The sequence below is a fragment of the Mauremys mutica genome, chromosome 4 (genome assembly GCF_020497125.1).
Source record: "Mauremys mutica isolate MM-2020 ecotype Southern chromosome 4, ASM2049712v1, whole genome shotgun sequence".
NCBI classification, from domain to species: Eukaryota; Metazoa; Chordata; order Testudines; family Geoemydidae; genus Mauremys; species Mauremys mutica.
This window is the reverse complement of record NC_059075.1, coordinates 124,108,801-124,125,347: the sequence shown is the minus strand read 5'-3', so window position 1 is coordinate 124,125,347 and position 16,547 is coordinate 124,108,801. Positions and strand designations below refer to the sequence as shown.

The 16,547-nt window shown below is 46.1% G+C and overlaps 1 protein-coding gene across 3 annotated transcripts in view; it reads left to right on the top strand.

Annotated features, from left to right (window-relative positions):
* The window catches only part of KDM5B (lysine demethylase 5B), a 197,397-nt gene that overhangs the window by 95,873 nt on the left and 84,977 nt on the right, over positions 1-16,547 (top strand). For all 3 annotated transcript variants that reach the window (XM_045012370.1, XM_045012369.1, XM_045012371.1), the window contains 2 exons: positions 493-674; positions 15,003-15,165. In XM_045012370.1, coding sequence (XP_044868305.1) covers positions 493-674; positions 15,003-15,165 — 345 coding nt within the window. The remainder of the gene's footprint in view (positions 1-492; positions 675-15,002; positions 15,166-16,547) is intronic.

The window sequence follows — 16,547 nt, the reverse complement described above, 5'->3', positions numbered from 1 at the left end:
AAAATCCCTGTTTAATGAGACTTGCTTATATCCCACCCTTTCTTTTATGGATACTGTTTGGGAGACACCAGACATGGAACACACATAGACAAGCACTCAAAGAAAAAATGGAAGTTACTTACCTGTTCAGTAACTGGACTTCTTTGGATGTGTGTCTATATGTATTCTATAACATACCCTCATTTCCTCACAACTGCTGAGTCTAATACTTGGATTGGGTAGTGGTGAAGGAACTGAGGGTAGTTGGTAGCTCCACACCCTTTATATCCTCAAGCAGGGGAGGGCTTGAGGCTATGCAGGGAGCAGGTGCAATCAATGGACATTGCTGGCCAAAGCCTTCCAATCGCCAGTGCATATGCATCAGACTTGGAACACATATAGATAACACATCTCGAAGAACTTCAGTTACTGAACAGGTAAGTTACTTCATTTTTTGTTGTTTAGTTGATGTGGCTTAGACCAGTGACTTTTTTTTTTCTGTTCCACTTTTAGGAATATCTTGATAGTGGCTGGAATTTGAACAACATGCCTGTGATGGAGCAGTCTGTACTTGCTCACATCACTGCTGATATATGTGGAATGAAATTGCCCTGGCTTTATGTAGGAATGTGCTTTTCTTCATTTTGCTGGCATATTGAGGATCACTGGAGTTATTCCATTAACTATCTGCACTGGTGAGTTTTGGGGAGGAGGGGGAAATAACCCCAAAGCCCCCACTGATTTGTAGGGACTAAGTCCACATTGTAAGTGCATAGATTTTTAAGGCTGAAGGAACTCTTATGGTAATTTAATCTCATCTCCTGCATAATACGTACCATAGAATTTCACCCAGTGAAATCCTGCATCACACTCAATAAATTGTGGTTGAGCTAGAGCAGGGGTCAGCAACCTACGGCATGCATGCCAAACATGGCACGCAAGCCGATTTTGAATGGTACGCAGCTCCTTGCCGTGGTCCCGGCCCCAGCCCCACTCAGACCCCCCGCCCACAGCTCTCCCCTGCTGGGGAAGGAGGCAAAGCTTTGTCCTGTGGCAGCCAAGCTTCCCCCCTCCCCCGCTTCTTCTCCCAGCGTGGATGCTTTCCTGCCCCCCCTTCCCTGCGCCAGTCAGCTGATGGCCCTTGTGAGGGGGAGGGGGAAGAGCGGCAGCCTGCACGCAGCTCCGTAGAGAAGGCAGAGAGAGGTAGGGATGGAACCTTGGGGAGGGGGGTGGAACCGGGCATATCCCTTCCAGCCTCCTGCCATGAGCCGCTCAGGGCAGGGGACTGGGAGCACCCCTACGAGCCGAGCACCCCAGCCCTCTGCCCTGACCCCCCCCACACACACTCAGCCTTCTGCCCTGCACCCCCGATACCCTCAGCCCTGATCCCTGCACCCCCACACTCCCCAGCCTTCTGCCCTGCACCCCCACCCCAACACACACCCAGCCTTCTGCCCTGCACCCCCAGAGCCCCATCCCTCTGCCCTGAACCCCCCCACACCCATCTCTCTGCCCTGAACCCCCCACACCCCTTAGCCCTCTGCCCTGAACCCCCCCACACCCATCTCTCTGCCCTGAACCCCCCACACCCCTTAGCCCTCTGCCCTGACCCCCCTCCACATCCATCTCTCTGCCCTACACCCCCCACACCCCTTAGCCCTCTGCCCTGAACCCCTCACACCCCAACACACACCCAGCCTTCTGCCCTGAACCCCCCCCACACCCATCTCTCTGTCCTGAACCTTCCACACACCCAGCCTTCTGCCCTGAACCCCCCCACACCCCTTAGCCCTCTGCCCTGAACCCCTCACACCCCAACACACACCCAGCCTTCTGCCCTGAACCCCCCCCACACACCCCTTAGCCCTCTGCCCTGAACCTTCCCCACACCCAGCCTTCTGCCCTGAACCTTCCCCACACCCAGCCTTCTGCCCTACACCCCCACACACCCATCTCTCTGCCCTGAACCCCCCCACACCCCTTAGCCCTCTGCCCTGACCCCTGATCCGTCCCCCCACACCCAGCCTTCTGCCCTACACCCCCCCACACACCCTAGGCCTCTGCCCTGAAACCTCCCCTCCCCCTCCCCCCCCAGGTCTGGGGTCCCGGCCTAGGTGAACAGAACCCCAGGCTGGCAGTGAGCTGAGCAGGCTGGCGGTGTAAGATCAGCATTTTAATTTAATTTTAAATGACACTGCTTAAACATTTTGAAAACCTTGTTTACTTTACATACAACAGTAGTTTAGTTATATAATATAGACTTATAGAAAGAGACCTTCTAAAAATGTTAAAATGTATTACCGGCATGCGAAACCTTAAATTAGAGTGAATAAATGAAGACTCAGCACACCACTTCTGAAAGGTTGCCGACCCCTGAGCTAGAGCCTGTCTTTTAAGGACATCCACTCTTGACGTAAAGACATCCCTTGCTAAGTTGTTCCAAAGGTTGCTTATCCTCAATGTTAAAACTTGTACCTAATTTCCAGTTTAAATATGTCTAGCTGTAATTTACAGCTATTAGATCTTTGTATTATTTTGTCTGATAGATTGAGTTTTGTGCTATGAGAAATCTTCTCTCCACATAAGTAGAATCATAGACTCTCAGGGTTGGAAGGGACCTCAGGAGGTCATCTAGTCCAACCCCCTGCTCAAAGCAGGACCAAACCCAACTAAATCATCCCAGCCAGTAGTTGTTGATTATGATCAAGTCAGCTCTTTAATCAACACAATGTTGAAGGGAGCCATTCTTCTTAGCCACAAAATAGATGAATGTCCTAAGTCTCTCGCTGTGGGGCACATTTTCCACACCTCGACTGCTTCTTCTAGCTCTTACCTGAACCCTTTCCAGTTTTTCAATGTCCTTTTTTAAAAATGTGGACATAACTGGAAATATAATTCCAGTCCTGGTCTCACCAGTGCTGCATGCAGAGATAATACCACAGTCCTACTCAGTATTCCTCTGTTGGTACATCCAAGAATCGTATCAGCCTCTCTTAGCCACAGCTTTGCAAAAGGAGCTCATTTTAATTTACAATTATTTATACAATTAATTTCTCTTTTCAGAGAGTCACTGCTTTCCAAAATAGTTCCCCATCCTGACATTAGTATTTGCTGTCCAAACCCATATTAAGAAATGTAGTTCCAACTGCCTCGCTTCCTTCTGCTTTGCCATGGAGAACATTAGAAACCACTCTGTGTCCTGTCTGCAACTGTAGACATTTTTCTAGCCTTTATTTTAAATAGTTGATGTGTTTAGCTGTGTGTAATCCACTTTAGAGTAATTTGGGGGAGGAGATAATCCCCTTGCTACATGTCATGACCCAGCCTCCACTTCCAGCACCAGAAACCTGTCCTTCCTCAGCCTTGTTCACAGTTCATTGGAGGTGAGGCTTCAGGGTATGAGGAAATGACTTCTAATGCTCAAGGGATACCTGTAGGAGGTGTTATCATTGAAGCTACTTCGTCAGATAAAAATATAGACTCCTTGGTGGCTTGTCCTCTGGACAAATTTCTACAATTTCAGCGGCTGCTCAATAGGATGGCCCACACCTTGCAGCTAGAAACGAGATTAAGGCCAAAGACAGGATCACCCCCTCCCCCCACTCTAAGTAAAGGACTCCTTAACCCGGCCAGAGACATCTGAATAATGCCATCTACTTCACCTGCAGTATCTAAGAGGGTGGAGATCTCTTGTATTAATTTTGATGGAATATAGGGCTCAGAGAAAGTGTGACCTGAAACACAGTTTCACTGTGACCTGAAACGGCCCAATATTATATGTATGCAGTGTTGTTGTAACCATGTTGGTCTCAGGATGTTAGAGAGACACGGTGAGTGAGGTCATATCTTTTATGGGACCAACTTCGGTTGGTGAGGGAGAACTTTCGAGTTTACACAGAGATCTTTGTTTTAACTCAGCCTACTTATTTTCTATGGCAAACACACCATTAAACAGGGAAAAGTTAAAGTATTAAGTATTAAATAAGGCTTTTATTTTAACCATAATCCAATTCCCTTTTTTTTTAGATGCAGAGTGATTTTTTTAATAGGGATTTGACAGTTTCTTAGCTGGTAACAACAATGGTCATAACTGTCCTTTTTGGGAAACAGTGAAAAAGTGAAGATGGGCTAGAACTGTTGCTGCTGCTAAAGTCCAATCCTTTTTCCTAGAAGACAAAACAAAACAAATACATGTAAAAGGAGAGAGAACAGAACAGCAAAGTTAGAAAATGCAGCTTTTATCTCTGGTGTTGACTTTCACTTGCTTCCTCACTGCTGGAAAAACACAGGCATAGCACACAGTTTTATCAGCCACTCCAACAGCTGGCAAACTTGTACTAGCAGTGGGCAGTTTAGTGTATCACTTTTAGCTGCCTCTTTGGTCACAAGTTCTCAGCAGTTTTGCAAAATATACAGTTTTGGCTGGCTAAGCCAGACTCTTTATTAGAAGGAAAAAAGAGAGGGATAGGAAGAGAACATAAATGATGTGGGGAGAGGACAAAGTCTCACATCCCAGGCGGTGGTCAGGATTCAGCCGAAGCCAGTGAAGGTGGCAATGTCACCTGGGTCCTTTGCTCTGGCCTGGTCAGTCGGGACCAGAATAATGCATACCCAGTGGTGTAACAGTGGATCCCAGGATCTCAGGATATGGTGGAGGTGGCAGCTATTAAGGTAAAGCTCACTCCTTCTGGGTGTTTACCCAATTTTTACCATAGTAGCAGCATAATTCAGAAAACATGGTGGACCAGATGTAACATTTGTTTCACTCTCTAGGGCGTCAGATCAAGTGGGACAAGTTCTGTTTTATCCCCTTGTCAGAGAATCTCCTTTAGTCCAGCCTGCCACTGTGAAATGATGTGGTCAGAAATGAAGGGGCTATCTGTCTAACGGATAGAGGATTTGCACCTGATTTCTCTTTTATCTGTGCAGTTTTGAACTACTTACTATACATAAAGAGTTCTGGACTGTTTACAGCATCCATAAAGGTTCTCCTACATGCTCTATTAGTGTATTACCCCCAAGCACCCTCCTTGTGGTTACTTAAAGGCCTGACCACTCTCTTTCCTTCCATAACATAGCTTGTCATAGAATCATAGAAGATCAGGGTTGGAAGTGACCTCACGAGGTCATCTAGTCCAACCCCCTGCTCAAAGCGGGACCAATTCCCACCTAAATCATACCATGTCCCTCTCTAGGAATTGAGTTTTGCTATTAACAAAACTCATGGAGTTCTGTCCCCCCCCTTTTGAGCCCCTGCAGGGTTAGTCCTTGGAACACCAGGCTAACAAAATGGCCATTCTGATAGCTGTCACATCTGCCAGGAGAATCAGTGAGTTGCAGTCACTAATGGTTGTAACTCTATATGCCTCACTGCACAAGACAAGATGGTCCTCTTGTCAGAAACTCAGCTGGCTCCAAGTGCAGTTACCTGGCACCCAATGAGAGCGGCTGAGCCCAATATCTTTCACTAATTGATTGTGCTGATTGGACACAAGCCAGCAGATCATCATTCAAGCCTTGTAGCAACAGCAGCACAGTGGCTGTTCAATGCATTCTGTGCCTGCACCTGCACTGTACCTGCTTCCTGTACTTGTTCTTGCTCCAACCTGCAACTGTTCCTGCTCCAGGCCCAGTCTCTGCCTTCCTCCAAACCTCCTGGCTCTGACCACTGGCTTGTCTCCTGACCATGACTGGTTCAGCTTTGACTGCTGCCTGTGGCCACTTACTCCATGACTCCAGTTCCCTCATCCTGTTCTGCTACAACCTCTAGACCTGACTCCCATTCTGATCATTAGTTTGCACTACTTACACCTCAGTGTGTGACAGTTTGAGCAGCCTGCTAAAAGATAAGATGGGACATCACCTCACAGTATGGAGGTACCCAGCAGGAGCCGAACTCACCCTCTCTAATGTTGTCATAGTCCTGTATGATCTATGTAACCAGGTCACCATGCAACATTACCAGAATGCAGTCCTTCAGTCCCAGGTGCAATCCCAGACTCCTGTTCCCCTAATTCTTGCATCTTCATCCCATAAGCCCCAGGTGCCCCTAGCCGAGAAGTTTGATGGGGACCGTGCCAAATTTGGGGGTTCTTTAATCAGTGCCATCTTCTGTTTGTGTTATGGCCACAGATGTACGCTAGGGATCGGTTCTGAGTGGGATTAGTAATTAGTCTGCTCATCAGAGAGGCCCTGAAGTGGGTGTCCTGGCTCTTGGAGGGGTCTAGTCCTCTCTTTGAACACTTGAACTTTGTATAGGCAATGGCTGGCATCTTTGATGTCTCTAATCGAGAACATTCTGCAGAAGCTGCTCCCCATGCCCTAAAGCAGGGACCCATTGCTAAGTATTTAGCTGAATTTCAGTGTCTGGCCACAGACACCCCACTTTAGGCATGGGCTCAGTGACTATCAAAGATGAGCTAGCACTGGGAAAATTCCATTTAGTTTGGGAGACCCAAGAGCTCCATGTCCACCATATGCACACTGTTCTTGATCAGCTTTGCCAAAATCAACTTGATGCAAAACCTGAGAAACACAAATTTGACAAGAATACTAGGGTGTTTCTGGGCCTTGTCATCTCCCTAGTGGCACTTGTCAGGGACCCTCGGAAGATGACTGCTATTGCCAAGTGGAAGGTGCCCTCAAATATATATGGGGTACAGTGATTCTTTAGGTTTGCAAACTTTTACCATTGATTCATCAAAGGCTTCTCTAACCTAGTCTCTTCTATAATGTTGCTCCTCAAAAAGGGGTTCATGTGGTCCACTGACACACAGGTGGATTTTGACCACTTGGGAAAAAAAACATTCCTTTTGACCCATCTAGACCACACAAAGGCCTTCATAGTCCGGACCGATGCCTTGGACATCATGATAGGTGCAGTCCTCTTTCAGTTCACAGGTCCTCACCAGATGTCCCATCCCTGCACTACTTTCTCTCGGAAACTGACTCCTGCAGAGAGAAATTATGATGTACAGGATGAGGAGCTGCCTTCAGAGAATGGCATTACCTCCTTGAGGGGGCCTGCGCTCCTGCCAGGTTGGGACAGATCACAAGAATTTGGAATATCTGCAGACAGCACAATTACTCAACCAATATCAAATTCACTGGGCCCTTTTCGTCTCTTAATTGACCTTACAGTTGTGTAATGTCCAGGGACTAAGAACAAGAAGGCACCTTGTCCTGCAAGGATGAGTAACATGAAGTGGAACAGAAATCTCTTAGCACCATCCTTAAACTCTCCACTTAGTCTATGGGACCATCCAGTGGCCATCTGATGACCACTATGTATTCTCTGCTCCGAGGTGATCTGTTTGTGGTCCCAATCTGCAGGTCTCTAGGAATCACCAGCACCTCCCCAGATCCAAGGTTTTGCCTGCAACAAGACCACATCTATTGTGGGTATCACCTCTGCATTCCTGAGGGCAGCTCCTGGCGTTAGGCGCTAAGACTATGTCATGACTTACCTATGGTGAGTCATTTATGTCAGTGTAAAACCTGGAACATAATTGCTAGGTACTGCTGGTGGTCAACCCTACAAACAGATGTACAATCATGTGACCTCTACACCTGCACAAAGAAACCACAAGTAAGTCCATTGGACCTCCTTCAACCCCACCCCACATATCTATGTTGATGGTCCAATTTTTCTATGGATTTTATTGAGAAATTACCATGCTCTCAAGGTCACTGTTATCTTGACTGTGGTGGTGGTTCTAACCAAGCTGGCCCATTTGATTCCCTGCTGCACTATTTCATCTGCCTGTGAAAACCATACCAGTCTTCCTGGAGCGTGTCTTCTGGTATCAGCATGCTGACATGCGTAATTTTGGATTGAGGTCCTCAATTTATTTCTTTGTTCTGGCAGGAATTTCTCCAACCCTGCACCAAGCCCCTTAGCACAACATCCTACCATCCACAGATAGCTGGCCAAGATAAAAAAAAATCCTATCCATCTCATAGAACTGGAAGGGACCCTGAAAGGTCATCGAGTCCAGTGCCTTGCCTTCACTAGCAGGACCAAGTACTCATTTTGCCCCAGATCCCTAAGTGGCCCCCTCAAGTATTGAACTCACAACCCTGGGTTTAGCAGGCCAATGCTCAAACCACTAAGAGTCAGAACTTGGAGCAATATCTGCTGTTTTTTTAATTTCCATCAGGATGATTGGCTTCCACTACTGTGTTTGGATGAGTTGGCATACAACTTAACCTATGCTTCCATTCAACTTTGCGAATTTCAGTTTTCACCCTGGTTTCATCCGGACCTACCAGAAGGCTCTGTCATCCAAGCAACCATGGTCCTGGTTCTCCACCTTAAACAAATACACCAGGACCTCAAAGAACATTTACTGGCTGCTAAAGGATCTTATAAGGATGGAGGAGGGATAGCTCAGTGGTTTGAGCATTGGCCTGCTAAACCCAGCATTGAGAGATCAATCCTTGAGGGGGCCATTTTAGGGATCTGGGGCAAAAATCTGTCTGGGAGTTGGACTAGATGACCTCCTGAGGTCCCTTCCAGTCCTGATATTCCATGATCGATGATAAACTAACCAAAAGAGATGAGCTGCACCAGCCTTGTTGTAGGGAATAAGCTTTGGCTCTCGACCCAGAACTTGTAAACTGACCACCATTACCTGGATCATTGAACAAATAAACACAGTGGCCTCAGCTCCCAGAATCTCTCAAGATTTACCACATCTTTTGTGTTTCCCTCAAGACGTTCATCGACAGTCTTTTCCCTGACCGGGTAGACCCAACCCCAGGAAGAGGAAGAATACGAACTGATTCCAGATTGATCAGTTAAAGCTCCAGTATCTGATAGACTGGAAGGAGTGTACAGGCCAGAGAGGTGATCTTGGGAGCTGAAAGATAATGTTCACACTCCTGACCTCCTTCAGAAATTTCACCAATGATACCCTGACAACCCAGGACCGAGGACCCCATGAGGGAGGGGTACTGTCAGGAGCTTAACTGGCTGCAGGCACAGCCATCTGGCAACCCAGTGAGCTCAGCTGAGCGCAGTAAGCTCTCATAGAGTGACTGTGCCCCCTGATTGGACGTCCAGCAGATTATCATTTAAGCCATGTAGCAACAGCAGCACAGAGGATGTTCGATGCATTCCATGCCCGCAGCTGGTCCAGACCATTTTCCTGTACCGATCCGTTCTCCAAACCCATGCCTGTTTCTGGTCGAGCCCCAGACTCTTCTCCTAACCCTTGGCTCTGACCAACTTGCTTGTCTCCTGACCACAATTTTGAGTGTACTCTAACCACTGGCTTGTCTCCCAACCACGACTCCAGTTCCACCTTCTGGCTCTGCTCAGACCAGTATGGCTGACTCCTGTTCTGACAACTAGATCACACCGCCTACACCCCCAGTGTGACACACCTCCATCCCCCTCCCCCTCCCCCCCCGCAAGTCTGTTTCCATAGTGGTCATAAACTTCCACAGGTTTTCACATAAGCCAATTTATATCCCTTAAAGTGTGGTATGGTTAAAGAGACTAGAAATGGCACTTTCTTAAACAGCATGTCTGCTCTCTCTGAATGTTCAGAATCTTATTTGTTGTGATTAGTGACATTTTATCTTTTATTCCTCCTAGCATTTTGGCTATGGGAAAGGGAATTGAATTCCATTCTTCCTCATACATCAACAGGATTAACCAAGTTCCTATTGCAAAAATCTTCATTACCATTTTTTTTAACATCCTTTAAAATGTGGACAACTAGAGCTGTACGCAATATTCCAGTATTGGTCACACCTGTGCAATACAGAGACATACCTACTCAAACAACAAGGAGTCCACTTTTTACCCATGAAAGCTTATGCCCAAATAAATCTGTTAGTCGTTAAGGTGCCACCAGACTCCTCATTGTTTTTGTGGATACAGACGATCACGGCTACTCCCTGATACTTGATACCTACTCAATACTCCCCTTTCAGTCAGGGAGATCATTAGCCCTTTTTGCTACACAATCACACTGGAAACTCATCTCAAGTTGCTTGTCCACTATGTGACTCCCTAAATACTTCCCAGCACAGCCCCCCAGACTGCAGGCATGGCTTGTTTTCCTTGTTCCTAAGAAGAACATAAGAATGGCCATATGGGATCAGACCAAAGATCCATCTAGCCCAGTATCCTGTCTTCTGACAGCGTCAGGTGCTTCAGAGGGAGTGAACAGAACAGGTCATTTTATTGAGTGTTACACACACACACACTCACGCTCACTCACACACTCTTTTGCCTTTTCCCAGCTTCTAGCAGTCAGGTTTATGGACACCCTGAGCATTAGGTTGCATCTTGGCTAACAGCTATTGATGGACCTATGCTCTGTGAACTTACCTAATTCTTTTTTGAACCTCGTTACAGTTTTGGGCTTCACAACATCCCCTGGCAACAAGTTCCACAGATAGACTGTGCAATGTGAGAAGAAGTACTTCCTTTTGTTTATTTTGTTTATTTACTGCCTATTGTTTCTGCAATATCATCCCTGTTCTTGCCAGATTCCATGAGCAGGTCCTGCCTCATACCAGGCCTCTGATACAAGGGCTTATGTTTCAGGCTCTTTTCCTACTACACCTATTAATTTCATTGGGTGAGCCCTGGTTCATGAGTTATGTAAAGGGGTAAATGACACTTCCTTATTCATTTTCTCCACACCATTTATGATTTTATAGGCTTTTATCATATCCCCTCAGTAGTCGCTTGTCCAAGCTGAACAGTCCCAATCTGTTACATATCTCCTTATACGGAAGCTGTTCCATCCTCCTAATAATTTTTGTTGCCCTTCTCTGTACTTTTCCCAGTTCTAATGTACACCTCTACCCTGATATAACATGACCCGATATAACATGAATTCAGATATAATGCGGTAAAGCAGCGTTCCAGGGGGGCAGGGCTGCGCACTCCGGCGGATCAAAGCAAGTTTGATATAATGCGGTTTCACCTATAACGCAGTAAGATTTTTTTGGAGGACAGCGTTATATTGGGGTAGAGGTTTATCTTTTATGAGATGGGGCAACCAGAATTGCTTGCAGTATTCAAGGTGTGGGTGTACCATAGATTTATATAATGGCATTATGATATTTTCTGTCTTACTATCTATCCCTTTCTTAATGATTCCCAACATTCTGTTCGCTTTTTTGACTGCCACTGCACATTGAGTGGATGTTTTCAGAGAACTATCCACAATGACTCCAAGATCTCTTTCTTGAGTAGCAACAGCCAATTTAGACCCCCTCATTTTATATATATAGCTGGGATTATGTTGTCCAATGTGCATTACTTTGCATTTATCAACACTGAATTTCATCTGCTATTTTGTTGCCCAGACATCCAGTTTTGTGAGCTCCTTTTGTAACTCTTCACAGTCTGCTTTGGAACTAACTATATTGAGTAATTTTGTATCAGACATATAATTTTGCATTTGGCTATATTAAAACACATTTTGTTTGAAAGGGCCTAGCTTACCATGTGATCCAGGTTGCTATGTATAACTGCCATGACCATCTCCTCATTTACCATTCCACCTGTATGTGTTACCTGCAGATTTTATTGGCAGTGGTTTTATATTTACCTCCAGATCCTTTATGAAAATGTTGACTGTCATTGGGCCTACAGCCTCTCTAGAAATATCCCCATTTGATGCCACTACTTTTTGAGATCTGTCAGTTACTGATACTGTACAGTGTTAATTTTTAAATCAGCATGTCATGTGGAACTAAGTCTTACACAAGTTTGACATTTATGCAGATATCTTTATTGACCAAACTTGTAATCTTAAACAAACCTGATTTAAGTCTTTCATTAACTACACCTGTTTTCCATAAAACCATGTTAACTGACATTAATTATGTTCCTGTCCTTTAGTACTTCATCAACTGAATCTCTTATTAACGACTTATCAATTTTTTGAATTTTGAATATTGGCATGAACACTCATCCAATTTCCTGGAATTTCCCCTATTGGCCAAGATTTATTAAAAATTAATATCAGTGGCTGGAGATCTCATCAGCCATCTCTTTTAGGACTTTTGGGAGCAAGGCATTTGGGCCTGCTGACTTTAAGAATGTTTATCTCTATTAGATGGCATCTAACATCCTTCTTCATTACTAATGGATTGGAAAGTAATTCATCATTCTCATCTGATATGAATATTCCATCCTGCTTCTTTCCAAATACAGAACATGAATACTTGTTGAACACTTGTATCTGTTACGTAAGAACATAACAGCCATACTGAGTCAGACCAAAGGTCCATCTAGCCCCAGTTTGGCCAATGCCAGGTGCAGAACAGGTAGTCATCAAGTGATCCATTCGCTGTCGCTCATTCCCAGCTTCTGGCAAACAGAGGCTAGAGACACCATCCCTGCCCATCCTGGCTAATAGCCATTGATGGACCTATCCTTCATTAATTTATCTAGTTCTTTTTTCAACTATGTTATAGTCTTGGCTGTCACAATATCCTCTGGCAAAGAGTTCCACAGGTTGACTGTTCTGCATCTTTAATAACAATTTTACCATGACTATTTAGTGTTGGTCCTATATTCTTGCTAGGATTTCTTTTGTTCCTGATAAGTCTTTTAAAAATTTCTTCCAGCATTGGATTTTTCCTTGATGGTTTTTATCTTTCTTTATCAATTTTCTGTACTTCACATCTTCTAATTTTATATGCATTGCTATTTGTTTCTCCCTTTTCCATTTGTTATACAGTAACTCCTCATTTAACATTGTAGTTATGTTCCTGAAAAATGCTACTTTAAGGGGAACAATGTTAAGTGAATCCAATTTCCCCATAAGAATTAATGTAAATAGGGAGGGTAGGTTCCAGGGAATTTTTTTTTGCCAGACAAAAGACTCACTCTCTCTCTCAAACAGTTTAATACTATACACAGCAATGATGATTGTGAAGCTTGGTTGAGGTGGTGGAGTCAGAGGGTGAAAGAGTGGGATATTTCCTGTGGAATGCCTTACTGCTAAATGATGAACTAGCACTTGGCTGAGGCCTCAAGGGTTAACACGTTGTTAATGTAGCCTCACACTCTACAAGGCAGCAGTAATGGAGGGAGGGGAGACAGCATGGCAGAGAGACACACGCGCGCGCGCACACACACAGAGTGTGTGTGTGTGTGTGTGTGACAGAGAGAGAGAGAGAGAGAGACACCCGCGCGCGCGCTCCATCCTGAGTCCTGTCGTGTCCCTCCCCATTGCTATGTGGAGATAGGTTACAGGAGCGGGGGGAGGGAGACACCCTGACATTAGCACCCCTCTTTCCCCCCCACTCCTCCCACCCCTCTGCACAGCAAGCAGGAGGCTCCCGGGAGCAGCTCCAAGGCAGAGGGCAAGAGCAGCACATGGCAGTGAGGGAGGGACAGATGAACTGCCTGGCAGTTGATAGCCTGCTGGGCGACTGCTGCACAGGGCACTTAGGGGAGCTGATAGGGGGCTGCCGGCCCACCCTGGTTCCAAGCCCCCACCAGCTAGCTCCAACGGGCTGCTCTTCTTGCAAGCAGTGGACAAAGCAGGCGGCTGCCAAACAATGTTCTAAGCGACCATTGCGCAACTTCAAATGAGCATGTTCTCTAATTGATCAGCAATGTAACAATGAAACAACATTAACCGGGACGACGTTAAGTGAGGAGTTACAGCATATTGCTTCTATGGTGATTATGCCTCAGCCAGAGGTTGTCAGGCCCCAGGTGGAATTTGTTGCATTGCAGTGAAAGAACACTAACATGAGCAGATTTGCTCTTGAGGCAATAAAAGTGGAATTCCATAATATACTTTTATAGGCAATTTCAGTTAAGTCTGAAGAAAGAACCTATATTATTAAATGTTAAGAGTTAGGGCAGTGGATAGAGCAGGGGTGGGCAAACTTTTTGACCCAAGGGCCACATCTGGGTATAGAAATTATATGGCAGGCCATGAATGCTCATGAAATTTGGGTTGGGGTGTGGGAGGGGATGAGGGCTCTGTCTTGGGGTGTGGGCTCTGGAGTAGGGCCAGAGATGAGTTCAGGGTGCAGAAGGGAACTCTGGGCTGGGGCAAGGGGGATGAAGTACTGGGTTGTGTGTGAGGACTCTGGCTGGGGGTGCAGGCTCTGGGGTAGGGCTGAGGATGAGGGGTTTGGAGTGCAGGAGGGTGCTCTGGGCTGAGTCCGATGGATTCAGAGCGTGGGAGAGGGATCAGGGCTGGGGCAGAGGGTTGGGTGAGGGAGGGGTGGCTCAGAGGTGCAGGCTCTGGGCAGCACTTACCCAAGCAGCTCCCGGAATCAGCGGCATGTCCCCCTCTCCAGCTCCTATGCGGAGGTGTGGCCGGATGGCTCTGTTGCGTGCTGCCCTCTCTGCAGGCACCACCCCTGCAGCTCCCATTGGCTGTGGTTCCCGACCAATGGGAGCTGTGGCACTTGAGACGGGGGTAGCATACGGAGCAGAGCCCCCTGGCTGCCTCTATGCGTAGGAGCCAGAGGGGGGACATGCCACTGCTTCCGGGAGCCACATGGAGTGGCCCTGACCCTCTACCCGGCTGGAGCGCTGGAGTGGAGCAAGCCGCAGACCCTGCTCCCCAGTGGGAGGTCAAGGGTCGGATTAAAATGGTTGGTGGGTTGGATGTGGCCCATGGGCTATAGTTTGCCCACCCCTGGGATAGAGTCTTTGGATTTGTCTATGTGATGGGGTAATGCACTCTATGGGGGTGTGATTTCTAAAGTGCACTAATGTGCTGTGCATCAGTTGGTCCGTGTAGACTAAAGGTTCCCTAGTATACTTGAACAGTATTGTTTCAAACAGTGCTACCTTAAAGTGCACCAGTAAGATCTATATGGATAAATTAATGCACAGCGTATTAGTGAGCTGTAGAAATCACACCCCTGTACAGCACATTACTCCACTATGTAGAGAACCCTTAGTGCACTCCTAAATAGTGCTTATTTAGTGTCTTTTCAGTACAATGTGAAGCAAGAGCCTGTTAATGTGAACGTACAATCTTGTTTATATTTAGCACCCCCTTTTTTTAAACTTGCAGGGGGGAACCGAAAACGTGGTATGGAGCCCCAGGGTATGCGGCTGAGCAGCTGGAAGATGTAATGAAGAAGCTGGCTCCCGAGTTATTTGTGTCTCAACCTGATCTGTTGCATCAGCTTGTCACCATTATGAACCCAAATACGCTGATGGCCCACGGAGTGCCCGTATGTCATTGGAGTTCTGTGCTCATTGTCTTTTATCTCCTCTTATTTTATGTTGGCTTCTTCTGTAAGGTTGACAATTTAAATCAATTTTTAACACAACGTTGCAGTAGCTTATGCCTGTATTGCACAGTATAGAAATAATGTATTGGACAAATTACATTTGTTTGAGCTGGTATAATGGACTGGTTTGAAAGGATGGGCAGTGCAGTCATTGCTTTTTAGACTCACTTAAGATGGTTATTTCACATGCTCTTCTCCAGAGAGATCTGTCTCAGTGGATTTCCATTCCTGGGTCCATGTTCCACATAAGGTGGTTTAGTTTTTGAGGCACTTGTGGAGGCTTGTCAGGTGCCCTTTAGTTGGACACTAGAACCCTTGGCTGCCCCCTGTTTGTTCCAAGCTTATTTAGTTTCTGATGGTGTTTGGAACACAACTTCGCAGCAGAGGGAGGGGAACCATGATTTCTTTGTAGATCTTCCCTGCAGTGCTGAATAGTTTGGCAGTGCCTCATCTACATCCTTCCTCTCTCATATTTCCTGTCATTCTGGGTCATTATTTACCTATTCAAGAAAATGCACCATCCTTGAAAGGATTTACTTTCCATGTACTTAACTGGCTTTTGAAAGGAGCTGACCTTGGAACCCAGTGGAAACATAGAGGGAGTGAGGCAGTTTAAGGTACCTAAAGTGTGATTTCAGAGACATAGACGTTTTAAGTTGTGGGAATTCTTGCTTCGTCTCATGGTGTTTCAGAAAACAAGAAATTACAGGTAGCTTCCAACCTCCTCCCCTCCACCACCTGCACATTTTAAAACATCTCCATCTCAGTATATACTTCAGCAGCTCACTAATCTTAAACTTAATTCCGCTTTATGACAAGCCTAGTGACTTTCATATATCACTTGTGAAATGAGACATATGGCTCTCATTTTAAATACTTCCCTGACCAATACATGCATCTCAGAATTGCAATGATAGCTAAATTCAGAGACCACAAAAATGTGTGGAATATGCAAGTTTATCTTGTCCTGATTTAAGATGATCAATGAGGTCACATTAATTGATTGCTGCAGATTTACTGTTAAAGGCTATATTGTGACTTAGCCATGTTTAGGGCTGCATCAACTGGAGGGGCTTGTGGAAGTAAGGCCTCCCCTCATTCTCCTGTGTGGCCACATCAAACCCACTTGCTTCTGAGTCCAGGGTTGGGAAGAGCAGCAGGGACTTGAGCTGGTGTAATGTATTGGTTTGAAAGGATGGGCTTTTGATCTAGTTGGTTGGATGGGATTGGGAACTAGGCAGACCCCATGGCTGTTCTCCCTTCCCCTTGTGTTTAGCCAGCTCTGGTGAGTGGCCTGTGGGGTGAGAGTTTGCTGTAATGAG